At 43.9% G+C, this 18,539-nt stretch overlaps 1 protein-coding gene across 1 annotated transcript in view; it reads left to right on the plus strand.

Annotated features, from left to right (window-relative positions):
- Positions 1 to 18,262, plus strand: part of LOC145350837 (solute carrier family 22 member 3-like) — a 30,836-nt gene extending 12,574 nt beyond the window's left edge. The window contains exons 6-11 of the mRNA XM_080200190.1: positions 4,706 to 4,812; positions 7,596 to 7,810; positions 8,714 to 8,822; positions 9,841 to 9,953; positions 15,065 to 15,164; positions 15,264 to 18,262. Of these exons, the coding sequence (XP_080056316.1) occupies positions 4,706 to 4,812; positions 7,596 to 7,810; positions 8,714 to 8,822; positions 9,841 to 9,953; positions 15,065 to 15,164; positions 15,264 to 15,324 (705 nt within the window). The 3' untranslated portion in view covers positions 15,325 to 18,262. The remainder of the gene's footprint in view (positions 1 to 4,705; positions 4,813 to 7,595; positions 7,811 to 8,713; positions 8,823 to 9,840; positions 9,954 to 15,064; positions 15,165 to 15,263) is intronic.
- The last annotated feature ends 277 nt before the right edge of the window (positions 18,263 to 18,539 follow it).

Here is an 18,539-nt window from a genome sequence, read left to right on the forward strand (position 1 = left end):
GGGCAGAGAATTCCAGAGATTCACCACCCTTTGAGTGAAGAAGTTCCTCCTCAACTCCGTTCTAAACCGCCCCCCCTTTATCTCGAGGCTGTGCCCCCTAGTCCTACTGTCCTTTCTGAGCAGGAAGAGTCTCTCCACCTCTATCCTATCCATCCCATTCATCATCTTATACGTCTCAATGAGATCTCCCCTCATTCTTCTAAACTCGAACGAGTACAAGCCTAGTTTATTCAGCCTCTCCTCATAGCTCAACCCCCTCAACTCCGGTATCAGCCTAGTAAACCTCCTCTGCACTCCCTCCAAGGCCAAAATATCCTTGCGTAAGTGCGGCGACCAAAACTGCACACAGTACTCCAGCTGCGGCCTCACCAATGCCCTATACAGCTGCAGCAAGACCTCCCTACTTTTATATTCAATCCCCCTCGCTATGAAGGCCAGCATCCCATTGGCCTTCCTGACCACCTGCTGCACCTGCAGGCTGGGTTTTTGCGACTCATGCACAAGGATCCCGAGGTCCCTCTGCACCGTCGCCTGCTGCAGTTTTTCGCCACGTAAGTAATAGTCCTTCCTACCATTGTTCCTACCAAAGTGGACCACCTCGCACTTGCCAACATTAAATTCCATTTGCCATTTCCTGGCCCATTCGCCCAGCCTATCTAGATCCTTCTGCAGACTCTCCACACCCTCCGCGCAATTTGCCATTCCCCCAATCTTGGTGTCATCAGCAAATTTCGACACTCTACACTCGGTTCCCTCCTCCAGATCATCTATATAAATGGTAAAAAGCTGAGGCCCCAGCACCGACCCCTGGGGCACTCCAGTAGTCACCAACCGCCAATCCGAATAGCACCCATTAACCCCCACTCTCTGCCTCCTATTTGACAACCAATCCTCTCTCCACGCTAACACCCTACCCCCAACTCCATGCCCCCTTACCTTCTGCAATAACCTCTTGTGAGGTACCTTGTCAAACGCCTTCTGAAAATCAAGAAAGACCACATCCACTGGCTCTCCTCCATCCACCGCCCTAGACACATCCCCATAGAACTCCAATAAATTTGTCAGACACGACTTCCCCTTAACGAAACCGTGCTGCGTCTGCTCTATCAAGCAATTCCCCTCAAGATGCCTCACTATTTCCTCCTTGATGACGGATTCTAACATTTTACCTACAACAGACGTTAAAGTAACCGGCCTATAATTCCCTGCCTTTTGCCTGGCACCCTTCTTAAACAACAGCGTAACATTAGCCGTTTTCCAATCTTCCGGCACTTCCCCGGAATCCAGCGACGTCTGGAAAATAAGCACCAAGGCATCCACTATCACCTCCGCCATTTCTTTCAGAACCCTCGGATGCATTCCATCCGGTCCTGGGGTCTTGTCCACAATCAGTCCCTCCAGTCTGTCGAGCACCACCTCTCTAGTAACAATAATGTCATTGAGACCCTCCAGTCCTACCACCTTTCCATCGCTAACACCCGACAAATTATTCACGTCCTCCTCCGTGAAGACCAAAACAAAAAAGTTATTCAAGACCTCAGCCATTTCCCCATCCCCTACCACTAAGTCCCCCTTCTCATCCTCTAAGGGTCCAACATTCACCCTAGCCAGCCTCTTCCTTTTTATATATTTATAAAAACTCTTGCTATCCTTTTTTATATTAAGCACTAGCCCAGCTTCATAGTTTCTCCTACCCTCCTTTATCAACTTCTTTGTCAATCTTTGTTGACATTTAAACCTCTCCCAATCCTCTTCTCGCCCACTACTCTTAGCTACTCTAAACGCCTCTGCTTTTAATTTAACACTTTCCTTCACCTCCTTCGTTATCCACGGCTTATTACCTCTCCTCCTACGGTCCTTTTTAACCATCGGAATAGATTTCTGCTGAGCACCAAGAAAGATCTCCTTAAAGATCCTCCACTGCTCCTCAGCAGACCTACCTTCCAACGCGCTCCCCCAGTCCACATTCGCCAATTCTTCTCTCACCCTACCATACTCCCCTCTGTTCAAACAAAGGACGCGTGTTCAGCCAGGCTTGCTTTGAGGCCTGTGATGGGCACTGACTGCAAACTCTGGGTCACTAGGGCAAAGTGTTGTTTTTCCCAATTCATCAGTTCATAGAATTTATCCCTCAATCAATCTCTTAGAAACTAATTATCTGGTCGTTGCTGTTTTTGGGAGCTTGCCATGCATGAATTTGAAATATTCAAACAGACTGTAAGAGCTCCTGAAGGATGCTTGATGCAGCTCTGAAAGATGAAGGGCATGATTTAGAACTGGCGAGATGAAGGAGTTAACCATAGCGCACATTTCAGTAGTTGCTGCCAACACATCAACATGAGTGAGTGTTGTATGTCACAAGGCTGTGTGTATGTGATTTTGTCACCAGGTGCCTGGGAGATGTACATGTTTCCAAGTACAATTCTCGGAGACCCGGCTTGCCTCTGCGAGCAGTCAAGGTGGAGATGACACAAGAAGAGACACCTCTGAATTGTGATTTTATTTTTTTTTCTTTCCTGGTTGAGCTTCTGCAAAAATCCTTTGGTGCCATTGGCTGCTTGGGCATCCTGATGGCATCGTTCCATCTCCGCAGTGGGAGGTTCAGAAGTAGTCTCACAACACCAGATTAAGGTTCAATAGATGTATTTGGTAACACAAGCTTTCAGAGCACTGCTCCTTCATCAGGTGAGTGGGAGTTGTATTCATAAACAGGGCATATAAAGACACAAACTCAATTTACAACATAATGATTAGAATGCGAGTCTTTACAGGTAATCAAATCTTAAAGGTACAAACAATGTGAGTGGAGAGAGGGTTAAGCACAGGTTAAAGAGATGTGTATTGTTTCCAGACAGGACAGTTAGTGAGATTTTGCAAGCCCAGGCAAGTCGCAGGGGTTACAGATAGTGTGACATGAACCCAAGATCCCGGTTGAGGCCGTCGTCACGTGTGGAACTTGGCTATCAGTCTCTGCTCAGCGACTCTGTGCTGTCGTGTGTCGTGAAGGCTGCCTTGGAGAACGCTCACCCAAAGATCAGAGGCCGAATGCCCGTGACAGCTGAAGTGTTCACCAACAGGAAGAGAACAGTCTTGCCTGGTGATTGTTGAGCGGTGTTCATTCGGCCAACATTATCTACCTGATACGCTGCAGGAAAGGATGTCCCGAGGCGTAGTACATTGGGGAGACCATGTAGACACTACAACAATGGATGAACCCCCGTGACTTGTAAAATCTCACTAACTGTCCTGTTTGGAGACAATACACATCTCCTTAAACTTTGCTTAACACTCTCTCCACTCATCTTGTCTGTACCTTTAAGGCTTGATTACCTGTAAAGATTCACATTCCAATCACTAACGTGTAAATTGAGTTTGTGTCTTTGTATGCTGTTTGTGAATAGAACTCACCTGATGAAGGAGCAGTGCTCCAAAAGCTTGTGCTACCAAATAAACCTGTTGGCCTTTAATCTGGTGTTGTGAGACTTCTTACTGTGTTTACCCCCATCCAACGCCAGCATCCCCACATCAAGTTTCAGGAGGCCAGGCCGCAATCAGGTGTAGCACCACTGGATGGCGATAGAGCTGAAATTCACACCAGCGAGGTTGCTATGTCTTTCAGCCAGGCTTGCTTTGAGGCCTGTGACGGGCATTAAGTGCAAATTCTGGGTCACTAGGGCAAAGTGTTGTTTTTCCCAATTCATCAGTTCATAGAATTTATCCCTCAACCAGTCTTTCAGAAACTAATTATCTGGTCGTTGCTGTTTTTGGGAGCTTGCTGTGCACAAATTTCCTGCCACATTTCCAACAGTACAATAACTGATACACTGTGTCGAGTTTGCATGTCTTGCCTGCATGAGCTTCCTCCGGGTGCTCCAGTTTCCTCCCACACTCCAAAGATGTGCAGAATAAGTGGATTGGCCATGCTAAATTGGTCCTTAGTGTCCCAGGATGTGTAGGTTAAGGGATTAGTGAGGTAAATGCGTGGGATTATAGGAATGGGACAGGGATGGGCCTGGGTGGGATGCTCTGTCGGCAAGTCAGTGAAGACTCAATGGGCCAATGGCCTCCTTCTGCACTGTAGGGATTCTATGATTCTACTCTATGATTCTAAAAGTACCTCATTGGCTGGAATGCACTTTGGGGCTTTTGGGATTGTGAAAGGCGCTATACAGATGCAAATCTTTTTTCCATTAGAGCAAGAAATGATAAGGGGAGAGTTAATAGAGCTGTTTGAAATTATTGAGTAGATATAAGGAGAAACTGTCCCTATTGGCAAGAGAGTTGGTAAGCGGAGGGCACGGATTTGAGGTTGTTGGCAGAAAAGCAAGCAGAGTGATGAGGAGAATTGTTTTCTATCAGTGAGTTGTCATGGTGTGAAAGGTATTACCTGAACGGCTGGTGGAAATATGATTTAATAGTGACTTTCAGTAGGGAATTGGATACTTACTTAAAAAGGAAAAAAAGCCAAGGTAAAGGCAATGCTCCCTCTAAGCTGCAGAGTGCCTGGCTCTGCGGCATTCAGGAATGTACTCCACAGGATCTGGGCAAATAGGTCGCACACAAGCAATGTTCCCTTTAAGATGTATGCATAGTCCCGTGTTAGCCTTAAAGGGACCATGCAGTCCAACTAGCTAATTGCAAACAGAATTTTGAGGGAATTTAAAATTATTTTATTCCAATGACGCGACTTCCTGATGTTTTTCAGATGGTGAGAGGAGAGAACAGTTCTGAAGAGATCAAGAATCCTTCCTTACTGGATTTATTTCGGACACCACAAATGAGAAAGCGGACACTTATTTTGATGTATTCCTGGTGAGATCACAAATAGACACTGTAGATGGTAAGATGCATTACTGAATGGATGAGATTGTTTTGCTTCCATAAGTATAATGATGCTGTACTACTGTATACTATTTGCATGACTCTTGTGTAGGGACTAGATCAGAAACTCCAAGATATATTATGAAGTTAGACTAGATCCCATTCAATTGACACATCAGGAAGCTTTTATCAAAACAAACTTATTTTAACAAATAGTTTAATTATAATAAATGAACTTTTACCAATTGAAATACTTAAACATGACAAGAGATCATTCTTAGTTTCTAACTATCTCTATATTTTTTATTCATTTGTGGGACATGGGCATCACTGGCTGGCCAGCATTTATTGCCCATCCCAAGTTGTGCTCGAGAAGGTAATGGTGAGCTGCCTTCTCGAATCGCTGCAGTCCATATACTGTAGATTGACCCACAGTGTTGTTAGGGAGGGAATTCCAGGATGTGGACCCAGTGACTATGAAGGAATGGCAATATATTTTCAAATCAGGATGGTGAGTGGCTTGGAGTGGAACTTGCAGGCGGTGGTGTTCCCATGTGTCTACTGCCCTTGTCCTTCTAGATAGAAGTGGTCATGGATTTGAAAAGTGCTGAATAAGAATCTTTGGTGAATTGCTGCAGTGCATCTTGTAGATAGTACACACTGCTGCTACTGAGCGTCGATAGTGGAGGGAGTGGATGTTTGTGGATGTGGTGCCAATCGAGCTGGCTGCTTTATCCTGGATAGTGTCAAGCTTCTTGAGTATTGTTGGAGCTGCACCCATCCAGGCAAGTGGGGAGTATTCCATCACACTCCTGACTTGTACCTTGTAAATGGTGGATAGCTTTTGGGAGTCAAGAGGTCAGTTACTTGCTGCCGTATTCCCAGCCTCTGATCTGCTCTTGTAGCCATTTATTACTGTGGTGAGTCCAGTTGAGTTTCTGGTCAATGATAACCCCAAGGATGTTGACAGTGGGGGATTCAGTGATGGTTACACCATTGAATGTCAAGGGGCAGTGGTTAGATTGTCTCTTATTGATGATAGTCATTGCCTGGCATTTGTATGCCACAAATGTTACTTGCCACTTGTTAGCCCAAGCCTGGATATTGTCCAAATCTTGTTGTATTCGAACATGGAGTGCTTCAGTATCTGAGGAGTAGCGAATGGTGCTGAATATTGTGCGATCATCGGCAAACATCCCCACTTCTGACCTTATGATGGCAGGAAGGTCATTGATGAAGAGCTGAAGATTGTTGGACCTAGGACACTACCCTAAGGGATTCCTGCAGAGATGTCCTGGAGCTGGGATGACTGACCCTCCACAACCACAACCATCTTCCTCTGTACCAGGTATGACCCTAACCAGAGGAGAGTTTGCCCCATTGATTCCAGTTTTACTAGTGCTCCTTGATGCCATACTCAGTTGAATGTGGTTGAGTGCTTGATGGCTCACCCAGTGAAAACTCCACTGACCTACTGATTACTTTCTTTTATTCAAACTTGGGATGTGTGTGTTGCTGGCTAGGCCAGCATTTATTGCCTATTCCTAATTACCCTTATAGCTGTATGGCTTGCTAGTCCATATCATGGTGCAGCCATATTGCCTTGGACTGGGAATCACAGGTATTATGGTTCTTGTGAGGGGTATGTTTAAAATTCAGCCCTGGTTTACCTGGTGCCGATCTGTCTACAGACCAAACAGCTCCATGCTGAGAATGTAGGAGAATAATTAATCCTAGATAATGCGGTGTTTGTTTTAATACGTTTTTGTTTATTCTTGGTTTTCACCCTGGGGTTTCAGAGTAGCATTTAATTAGGTTGATTGACAAGAGACAGAGTTATGTGAATGGGTGGAATGAAATTTATAGGGGGGAAAACAGGTTAGTTTCTGCTTGATCCTGAAAGAAGCAAGAGTTTTTTTTCTCTCTCTGGAGGCTGCTGTTTGAGTGTCGGAAGACAGGAATCCCACTGTATCTCTCTCCAGAAGTGTGCAAATGCTCTCACACTGTTAACACATACCATCACATAAGCCTCTGATGTTTACTAACTGGTTTTGAAGAGAGGCTTAAAGCTATGAGAAGTATTGCTTAAATTGGAACTAATAGAAATAGACTAGCGGTTAAGAATTATACCTTGTCATGTTTAAGTATGACGGAGGGAAGGTTATTGATGAAGTAGCTAAAGGATGGCATGGTGGCACAGTGATTAGCACAGCTGCCTTACAGCATCAGGGACCTGGGTTCAATTCCAGCCTCAGGTGACTGTGTGGAGTTTGCACATTCTTCACGTGTCTGTGTGTGTTTCCTCCAGGTGCTCCGGTTTCCTCCCGCAGTCTGAAGATGTGTGGGTTAGGTTGATTGGCCTGGATATATTGTCCTTCGTATCAGGGAGATTAGGAGGGTAAATATGTGGGGTTACGGTGATAGAACCTGGGTGGGATTGTTATCAGTGCCGGTTCAATGGGCCAAGTGGCTTCCTTCTGCACTGTAGATTCTATGATTCTATGAATTGGTAAAAGTTCAGTTAATTCATTCATTATAGTTAAACTGTATTGTTAAATAAAGTTTGTGTTGATAAAAACTTCCTAGTGATTCGATTGAATCATACCTGGAGTTAAACAACCTTATCCTCACACTAATGCCACAATCAAAGAAAATGGTTGGGATTTGGTCTAATTTCATAATGTACCTTGGGGTTTCTGATCTGGTCCCTAACAGTGGGAGGAATGGTTTGAGTGATATAACAGTTTATTTGATTTTGTTTCTTTTTCTCTCAGGTTCACCAGCAATGTGGTGTACCTCGGGTTAATCTTGCGTTTGGGAATCCAGGGAGGTGATAGCTATGTTGACCTGTTTGTAGCTGGAGCTGTGGAACTGCCGGCAACATTACTGGGTTTCCTGCTGGTTGAACGTGTGGGAAGGCGGAGTCCCTTTATGAGCTCCCAATTACTGGCAGGAATATTCTGTCTATTAGCAGCGTGTGTTTCAGAAGGTAAGTGCTGACTGCTTCTGTATCAAAAAATTTATCTGTACAACACATGGAAGAAATGTTGAAAAACTTAGGTTTTAAAATGGACTTTGTGCTTCATTCTTCTGGAGATATTCTGCCTTTTCGTAAAGTGTCATCTGTTACTGTCTTAACCTGTTTCATGTCTTATTGGGATGATCACTTTTGGGGTAAAATCTTGCACTTGCTATTATTAAATTGCAATTACACTCAAACAATGGAACTCAGAGTACTAGAGTTTCCAAAACCGTCCTGACCATAGCCTAGATTTCCCCGTGAGCATTACAACTGAATTGTTACAGCATCAACTCTCTGAATGAACATTTTGCTCACCAAAGCCTACTTCCTTATGAACCAGGCCAAGTACTAGCCACTTGTTTCTCTGTACACACTCAGTGTCCCCCTTCACTCACTTTGGGATAATGTGTGAGTGAAGGCTGTGCAATAATAATTAACAATTGTTTCTGAGTATTTTGATGGGTGGCTTACCTTCTGGAAAATTATTGCCTGTACTCATTGGAGTTTAGAAGATTGAAAGGTGATCTTATTGAGACATAAAGGATTCTCAGGAGGTAGATGCAGAGAGATCTTTTCCAATTGTGGGAGAGTCCCGGACCAGACAGCAAAATCTCAGAGTAAGGGGTCGCCATTGAAGACAGAGATGAAGATCATTCACAATCTCATTGAATGGTGGAGCAGACTCAGTGGGCTGAATGGCCTACTTCTGTTCTTACATCTTATGGTCCATTGCCCATTCTAGGGGGCATTGCCTTAAAAATATAATTTGATTTCATGGGTGTGTTTAAGATTTGGTGAAAGTCTTGTACCAGTTGTAACTGTTAGTAACTCATTGGGACCTTATGTTAACTTTGTTTTTTCATCTTGAAGATATGCACTGGCTCAAAACTGCTGTTGCCACACTGGGTAGGTGCGGAATAACGATGTCAATCAGTATACTTTTCCTTGTGACCAATGAACTACAACCCACATCAATAAGGTAACTAATTAAAATCTTTACAACAATTTTAAATTGTATGAATAAGGGACGGATACACCCTCACAGTATGACGGTTAGTTGTAACCCAGTGCTGGCATTGCCACTTACTTAACTGATTGTTTTTGTCACTTGGTCATACAGAACCTGAGTATTGTTGAAACAAGAGACAAGCTGTCAAAGTTTTTCATCTTGTACTCATCAGCGTAGATGTAAGAACATCAAACTTCAAAGGGGAGGAAAACAACTTATACTGCATGAGAAATGGGTGCCAATTGGTTGGCAAGTTGATTCTGATTTGTTGAGGCATTGCAATGGAAAATTTACCACGGAACATGCTTTGATTTAAGTCCAAAAAGGCACCATGCCTGAACCTGTTCCTTTTGCTTATAAAGGATAGGCTCCTGCGTCGGAATGTATGAGGCTTCGAGCAAGAATAAGTGAGCCATATTGTGCAACTTTTAACGCAAATTCTTAGTGTAATTCTTTTTTCAGTGCAAATAATTTTTGTCTTGCTACAAAAGGAGAGCTGCTATCAAAGTTTTACTTCTTGTATTCATCAGGGCAGCTCGCAAGATAAAGAAAACAACAATTTATACTGCATGGGATGAGAGTGGTGGTGGTTGGCAAGTGGGCTCTAATTGAGGCCTTGGAAAAGGCACAATGTTCCCTTCCATCCAGGCATTCGCAATCAAACAAAAGCTTGAGGGGCAGCCATTCTGTAGTTCATTCCCCATGGCAATGCCTTCATCAATCAGAGTTGACTTGCCAGGTTGAATTTGAACAACAGCTTGGCAGTTAACAGTTAACTGTTCCCTGCTGCATTTGCCATGCCAACACCTGTACCAATCAAAGTCCAATGCCAACCAATCTCATCTTGGGCAATATAAATTGTTCACTTTACTATTGGGTTAACTTTCCTGGTGAGGGCGAGATGGAAAGCTTTGATAGCTTGTCTCCTTTTTTTCAACAATACTCAAGTCTGTACCACTAAACAAGAATTTTTGTTTTAAACTAACAGGAATTTTGGCGTTTCAATATGTTCATCCCCAAGTGCTATTGGTGGGCTCGTAGCCCCATTTGTGCTCTTCAAATTAGCAACCGTCTGGAGTGAACTTCCTCTGGTAATTTTTGGTGAGTGTTTTTTTTAATTTACTCTTTGATGGAATGTCGCTGGCAAGACCAACATGTTTTTTGCCCATCACTAACTGCCCTCAAATTGAATGGTTTGCTTGTCTGTTTTATGGTCAGCTACATCACTATAGCTCTAGAGTCTTGTAAGCCAGACCAGTTAAGAATGGTAGATTTCCCTCCCTTTGGGACATTAGTTTTTAATGACCGCTGATGATAGTTTCATGGTCATCATTATTGAGATTGGGGCTGGAGCTTTATTGACATGCCTGTCCCGATTCCGGGGGTGGGCAAGGCTCAGAGAACAACATTCTTTGTTGGCCTTGGGCAGGATTGTACGAACCTCGAGCGGATGTGCTGGTAAAAATCCGCCCAGGATCACAATTCTAAATTTGATCAATAACATCTGGAATTCCACCATTGTGGTACCTGAACTCATTCCCCCAGAGAATTAGCTCCGGCCTCAGGATTACCACCATCTCCTCTTTTAGGAGCATTTCAATGAATAATTATCTTTTATCCATTCTTTGTCATTATTGAGTTAATTTTCTCTGAAAAATGATTCTTGATGAAGTCATGTGAAGATATCCTAAAGTACTGTTGAGGCTATATCGAAGGAGAATTCCAAAACTAAAGTTGATCAATATTTTGTTAAAGAAAGGTTATCTATTAGTGTCACCGGTAGGCTTACATTAACACTGTAATGAAGTTACTGTGAAAATCCCTCAGTCACCACATTCTGGTTCAGGTACACTGAGGGAGAATTTAGCACGGCTGATGTTAGTGAAGGGAACTGAGGATTATGTAACCAAGAGGTATAGGCGGAGTTGACTTATAGCTCAGCAATGATCAAATTGGACAGTGGAACAGACTGAATGGCCTCCTGCTATACCTATGTAATTGGGGTGACGGGGGGGGGTCGGGTGGAGGGAGAGGTCTGAACTCCTGTCTGGGCACATCATACAGTGGATGGCTGTGCATCTAAAGGGGTGTGTCACATCCCTGGGTTTAAAGCACACAATGGAAGCCCAATACCAAGGGTACAATATCTATAATGATTAAGGGGGTGAAATTGAAAGTGGCTCATTTTCAGGTGCAGGGATTGCGATGCATGACTACATCACTGTCCTGTTGAGGCAGGTAGCCTCAAAGATCCTGCTTCCCCCCATCTCAATATCAACGCACTCAACAGGGAGGGCGTAAAACAGTGTGTGCACCTAGCAAGGTGTACAGTAACCAGTTAACCTGAGCCTCTTAGAGGCAATCTGTTCTTTCTTAAAGGGAAGCAATGGATGTTGTTGTTGACTGCCTCTCTCTGTGAATCCCTGGCTGGAAAGGAAATGGAGCAAGAGGCAAGGAAGAGGCCCACAAGGTTTTTGGCAGCAGTGAATGGCGGTAGAGAGGAGAGACATCACGTTCTAGAAGGAGAACAGGGGAACCTCGAGGCTCACTGTGAGCGGGTGGCCATGAAGATTCATACCCTCTGCACCAGGCTGCAGAGATGGAAATATTTTACAGGGTGATCAAGGTCACTGAATGGATCATCACAGGACATCTCTTCCCAACCACACAGCCATCATTCACCCCTCAGCATTCAGTACATTCAGATGCTCCATTCATTTACCAATGTTGGCAGCTCCTCAAACACCTCGCACAGTGTCCACTTACTTCCAGCTATGTCGGGCACATTACCAAAATGCATTGGGCCCCACTCACTGACCTTCTCTCTCTCTCTTGCACGACAAGATGGTAACTAATCGCAGGGAGCAGCAGGGAGCCTGTGAGGAGAGGCGTGTGCCTGCATACCCTGAACCCTCTGGAGGAGACAGTGCTGAGCATCCTGGAGCCAGCTACAATCCAGGATACATCCAGCATCCCTGAGATCTTTCAGGATGGGGCTGTATTCCTACTCAAATTCCTCCTCATCATCACACTGCAACCTGGCATGAAGTACACGCTGCCAGTGTGGTGACTGAGAGCTTCTTGCTTTCCAGCCCCTTCCCTCTTCTCCCCAGCTGCTAATCCCCCCATCGGTATCTCTGCTTGCCAGCCTAGTGCAGAGTAAGGGCTCCCTCCCAACCCTCTGAGGGAAGCACCTTCACTCAACCTGACTCTTGCAGCTGGCAGCCCGGACACACCTTAGAGGGCAGTATAGAGTGGGGATCAGCATGTGGTGAGTCACTGGGCACAAGAGGGTTGTGGCAAGGCCAGGAGGGAAGCTTGTGTGTCAGACCAGGGAGCAAGGCTGCACCCACTGGGAACTCAGCCACGGGCTTTACTGGGGACTCAGGCTGGGGAATATTGATGAGCCGGCATATCAAGGTGCTGGGGGCATTAGCAGGCCTGTCACTGGGCCTGTAGTCACTGTAAAGCTGGAGGGGTCTGGCCCAGGGCTGCAGGCAGTACCTGGAGTCCATCCTTTCCATTGCAAATGTGATGATCAATAGTTTGACAATACTTGAAGAGCCTCCTGTGATGACAGCCCCCTGCTGGTGTCTCAGTTTCACTGCAGCAGGGGCAGAGGTCACCAATGTCTCAGTGTTGCAGTGAGGATTGAGTGATTAAGCACCTACAGAAAGTTAAACTGACTTGATCTGATATGGATTTTGTACAGGATTGGTCATGTCTAATAGACATAACTGAACCTTTCTGAGGAAAAGATTTCGGGAACTATTTATGGGTATAGTTAAACAGACTTCAGAAAGTATTCAACAAGATTCTACACAGGAGACTGACCTTACTACAAAATTAGTTAAGGGGGAGGGGGAGGATCCGTGCTGAAATCTTCACTATATTTATTAGTGACTCAGTTAATACAATGGTCACGCAAAGATAGGTGGAATAGGTTTTCAAAGATAAAATTACAAAGAAACAATGACGGATATCCAGAAAGATCTTGATGAATTGAGAGTTCATTCTGGAGCAAAAGAGGATAGATCAATACTTTTTTAAAAATTTTGAGCAGCTAGGAACAGGCCTAAGAAGTTTAGGGATTCATGCCTACGCAACGCTGAAAGGTCAATGCAAAACATTCATCAAACAATGCTGATATAATGCTGCTGGTCTTTGCGGCTAAGAGGGTTAGAATGTAAGGGAAGCAAGTTTTACAACAGCTGTAAAAAGCAATGGTTAGAACATATCAGGGGCACCGAGTACAGTTCTGGGCATCATATCTTAGAAACTATCTCCTGGCCTGTAAGAAGGGTGCATCCTATTTTTTAGTTATTAGGTGCCCAGATCACCACAACCTGCCCTGGTCCCCCCATACCAACACTATAGGCAAGAAAACCCACCAACACCTCTACTTTCTCAGGAGATTAAAGAAATTTGGCATGTCAGCTACGACTCTTACCAACTTTTACAGATGCACCATAGAAAGCTTTCTTTCTGGTTGTAATACAGCTTGGTATGGCTCCTGCTCTGCCCAAAACCGCAAGAAACTACAAAAGGTTGTGAATGTACCCAACCCATCACACAAAATGACCTCCCATCCATTGGCTCTGTCTACACTTACTGCTGTCTTGGCAAAGCAGCCAGCATAATTAAAGACCCCAAGCACCCTGACATACTCCCTTCCACTTTCTTCCGTTGGGAAAAAGATACAAAAGTCTGAGGTCACATACCAACCAACTCTAGGACAGCTTTTTCCCTGCTGCAGTCAGACTTTTGAACAGACCTACCTCGCGCTAAGTTGATCTTTCTTTATACCCTTGCTATGACTGTAACACTACATTCCGCACTGTCTCCTTTCCTTCTCTGTGAATGGTATGCTTTATTGCACGCAAGAAACAATACTTTTCACTGTATACTTATACACGTGACAATAATAAATCAAATAAAATCAAAATCGTCAGAGTGTTACCAGAGTACAAGGATTAAATTATGAGGCGAGATTACATAAAGTAACCCACGTTGCTGTGGGTTTGGAGTAATAAGTAGACCAGACTAGGTAAGGAAGGCAGATATCCTTCCCTAAAGAGCATCAGATTTTTTGACAATCCATGATAGTTGGTGTGTGGCTGAAAATCCTCGGTTTTACATTTCATAATTATTTAATTTAAATTCAACCAACTGCTCCAGTGGAATGTGAACTCATGCCCCAAGGCATTATTCTGGGCCTTTGGATCACTAGTCCAGTGACATTACTACTACATCACCACTTCCCCAATATCAGAGTGCACCAGGGGAAAACTCAATCTTACATTAACAATACAACAGAATTTCAACTATACATACTACCCCAGAACAAACAAAAAAAAGCATATTTGTTCATAAATAAGTATTGAAATGTAAATAAATAGGCTGATTTTGGAAATCTGAAGTGGAAGTGGAAATTGGTGAAATGATACCATGGTTTTTTGTATTTGTTCATGGGACATAGGCATCATTAGCTGGGCCAGCATTTATTGCCCATCCCTAGTTGCCATTGGAGGGTAATAAAGAGTCAACCACATTGCTGTGGCTCTGGAATCACATTCAGGCCAGATCAGGTAAGGACAGCAGATTTCCTTCCCCAGAGGACATAAGTGAACCAGATGGGTTTTTCTGACAATAGTCGTCAGTAGATTCTTAATTCCATATTTTTTGACAGGATTCAAACCCAGGCCCCCAGAACATTAGCTGGATTAATGGTCTAAAGATAACACCACTCAGCTATCGCCTCCCTGTGACAGATAGCATCAGAATACAAGGGATAATTAGCAGTGTTGTCTTTTGTTCTTCGTAGCTGGGAATCAATGTGTCAGCTACATCGGCAGAAACATTTTCCTTTATCCGTTCTCGAGATGTGGGTGTTATTGGCCAGGTCGGTATTTATTGCCCTTGATGCTCCAAGCAGGTGGGAGTAAACATTCTTCTTCAACCAATGTGACTGTATTGATATAATCCTGGGCCACTTTGGAGAGCAGTTCAAGAATTTCCAATGTGTTCTGTCGTGATTTGCGACTTTATTTGTGTACTTAATTTAACCTGAGACAGCCAAGTTTAGGTTCGCATTTTCTATACATTCAACTTGCCCAGAAGTTTCCTAACTTTGGCCAGAACCATTGTGGACTCGATCAATGCAGATTAGCAACAAATACAGTGGACTTGAATTTATCTCCATTTTTCTCTAGGTGTCCTTTCTCTGGCAGCCGGTGGCTTGGCACAGCTTCTGCCTGAAACCAGGGGCACGAGGTTACCTGAAACGGTCGACGATGTGGAAAATGTTATGCGGTAACTATCAACAAGGGGCCTGTGTTTGAGAGGAGGTTGCTGTGCTTACTTTGGAACTGTGGCTGGTGGCTCACACTCTGTTCCGGTTTGTACCAACAGGCTTTATGAATATGACCAGGATGAATGCAAGGAGATGATTGCCCTCCACATTTCCACCTAGGGATTGAAGAGAAACGTGTGGAGGAGGGCCTCGCAATGCTGGCTCCATCCTAAATCAGGACTTTAAAAAAAAGGAAATCTTACTTATCAATCACATTGCAATCAGTTATCTTCATTCTTCTGGTAGACTATTGTGTAAAGGCAAAATTGAAGGAATAATTTTCTACTTAACGTATCAAATGGAAATCTGTTGTGTATTATTCTAGTAAGGTTGCAAAACAGGCAATAATAGATTGTCTGCTACAACTTATGTGGGAAACATAAAAGAATAGAGAAATCCCCAGCTGTAACACAATAATGAGCACAAGGAGTTTAATCATCAAGATTCACAGATTCTTAAGTAGAAGAATAGCCCAATGAAAATAAAATGACAGGCGTACATTTTGAAGCAACAGTCTTTCACATATTGTTAAGGAAAAAAACTGGCAATAAATACTCAATGGAAGTGGCTTTCAAATTCCTGCGTCAGTGTGGGTTTCCTCCGGGTGCTCTGGTTTCCTCCCACACTCCAAAGATGTGCGGGTTAGGTTGATTGGCCATGCTAAACTGACCCCAGGTGTCAGGGAGACTAGCAAGGTAAATACGTGGGGCTACAGGGATAGGGTGGGATTGTTGTCAGTGTGGGCTTGATGGGCCAAATGGCCTCCTTCTGCACTGTGGGATTTCTATGATTCTTTGATGGACAATATTAAAAAAGGCAATGAATCAAATTGGACGTAAAAGTGAAAGGCTTCAAAATGGTAAAAGCAAAATTAAGGGAAATGTTTGTTAAAATTGAATTAAAATTGTGTGATTGATTCTGTGTTCTGTTTAATGTTGATATAGAAGTCTTTGGAAATTTGCACTGCAAAATAAATCAGGACACAATGGATTGCTATTTCTACATTTCTCTCCACTTGGGTAACACTGGATTCTGGGCAAAATGCTATGGTTTGGTGTAACAGACTGCAGAATTTTAAATATACATTGCATCATACAGTGGCATAGTGGTTAGCACTGCTGCCTCACATCTCCAGTGGACCCAGGTTTGATTCCCAGCTTGGGTCACTGTCTGAGTGGCACATTCTCCCTGTGTCTGTGTGGGTTCCCTCCGGGTGCTCTGGTTTCCTCCCACAGTTCAAAGATATGCGGGTTAGGTAGATTGGCCGTGCTAAATTGCCTCTTAGTGTCAGGGGGATCAGCAGGGTAAATATGCGAGGTTATGGGAATAGGGCCTGGGTGGGATTGTAGTTGGTGCAGACTCACTGGGCTGAATGGCCTCCTTCTGCATTGTAAGATTCTATGATTCTATCAATTTACACCGGAGTATTGGCCACCTTTTACACCACAGGAGCCAAATGTCCATTCATCTTCGCCCACAAAACTGGCCATGCCTCTGGGTCAGCCTGAAGCCAATACAACAGTAAAACCAAAGGCATGAATCAGTCAATGAAGAATGACTTATTTCTTAGTAATATCTTGTGAGGCAGCCGGAGAATCCAGTCCATCACATGAGTGAGGAGAGGGTGAATAAACTAGGAGGCTGAAGGGAGACCTGATAGAGGTCTACAAAATTATGGGAGACATAGACAGGGTGGATAGCCAGAGGATTTTTCCCAGGGTGAAAGTGTCAATTACCAGGGGGGCAGTAGTTTAAGATGAGAAGGGGTAAGTTTGAGGGAGATGTGCACGGGAAGTTTTGCACACAGAGAATGGTGGGTGCCGGGAACGCACTGCCAGAGGAAGTGGTGGAAGCAGGAGCAATAGCAACATTTAAGAGGCATCTAGAAGGGTACATGAATAGGGAGGGAGTGGAGGGATACGGACCGTGTAGGGGCAGAAGGTTTTTTATACTTTAGTTAAGGCTTCATGATCAGCACGGGCTTGGAGGGGTGAAGGTCTGTTCCTGGCCTTTATTCTTTGTTCAAATCAATTATGATGGAGTACACGACAGGGGAAATTTAAATCAATGCTTCTACTGCTGAGTTTGCACTGACACTTGAATGAAATTTTACCTCAGCAAGGCAGTGTCCAGTGAATCCTGGGTGTGTTTTACATTGTATCCCAGTGGAAGCTCACTGATGCTATCATGCTAGAATGTTCTGTTGGATGTATCAGGAGTAGATCCGTCCCCATTGTAGTTACCGTGTTTTTGGTTTGATTGATTCAGAAGTAGGTTCCAGAGCAAAGCATTGAACATTGTGAGGTCTAGTGCAAGGTGGCAGTAAAGTGTGGACTTTGATTGTGGGAAAAGATCACAAGGTAGATGGATAGTGGGGGGGAATTTAGAAGCAATGTTTAATTTAATCTGCCTATTATTTAAACTAGATTCAGGCGTTTGTAATTATCCCACTTCCCGGGATGAATGCAGCTTGAACAACACAAGATGCTCACACAATCCAGGACCCATTTGATCAGTACCCCATCCACCATTGTGAATGTTCACTCTCTCCATCACAATGATAGTGGGAGCAGTGTGTACCTATGGGATCCTCTGTATGGTTTGCCCAGTTAAAAGGCTTTTTAAGATATCTCTGCCTAACGTAACTAATTGCACTACGCTTTAAGCTAACTTAAGCTTATTTGGCCACATCAGCTTGGAATTCTGGGTCCAGCCTGGAAACTTAGCTATATTCTCTGTAAGTACAATGTAAGGTAAACAAACTTTCTCATAAAGTAAACAGAAGCTTCCATGGCGCCAGCTGCTAAGTATTATTGTGCAGCTGGAAACTACTTGTACCTAACTCTTTAATAACACAAGATAAGTATTCAGTAATATTGTAGGCACAGACCGATGTTTAGTTAGTTCAATCCAGGATACGTTTTGAGTTGTTCGATCCAGTGCTGGCTTTTGCTGCTTTCTCTCTCTCTTTCTCTTTCTTTCTTAAGTAATCCTTATTTTGCTTCCTGTAAAATGCTAAGTATAAAGGACAACTTAATAAAGAAGTTTCCACTTTGAACCAGTCGTGCTCAAGTTTATTCTGAAGAAGAAAGCAGAGCCTTTACACAATGCACTGGGGTACAGCTCCTTTGACAGCACCTTCCAAATCCACCTCTACCACCTTGTGCCGTGATGTCATGTTGCAATTTTTCTTGTTGCTTCCTGTCCGTTTAACTTGTACCATGTAACTCTGTGCTGCAGAGTTGTTGGTTCTTAAACCTGTGTGAGGCTAAAGCTAACCTTAAAAAGGATTCTGGCTGGGGCAGGGTGTTGGAAGTGGCTGAGGAAAAGTGTCT

This window comes from Carcharhinus amblyrhynchos, chromosome 12 (assembly GCF_965287045.1).
Source record: "Carcharhinus amblyrhynchos chromosome 12, sCarAmb.v2.hapA, whole genome shotgun sequence".
Lineage (NCBI taxonomy): Eukaryota > Metazoa > Chordata > Chondrichthyes > Carcharhiniformes > Carcharhinidae > Carcharhinus > Carcharhinus amblyrhynchos.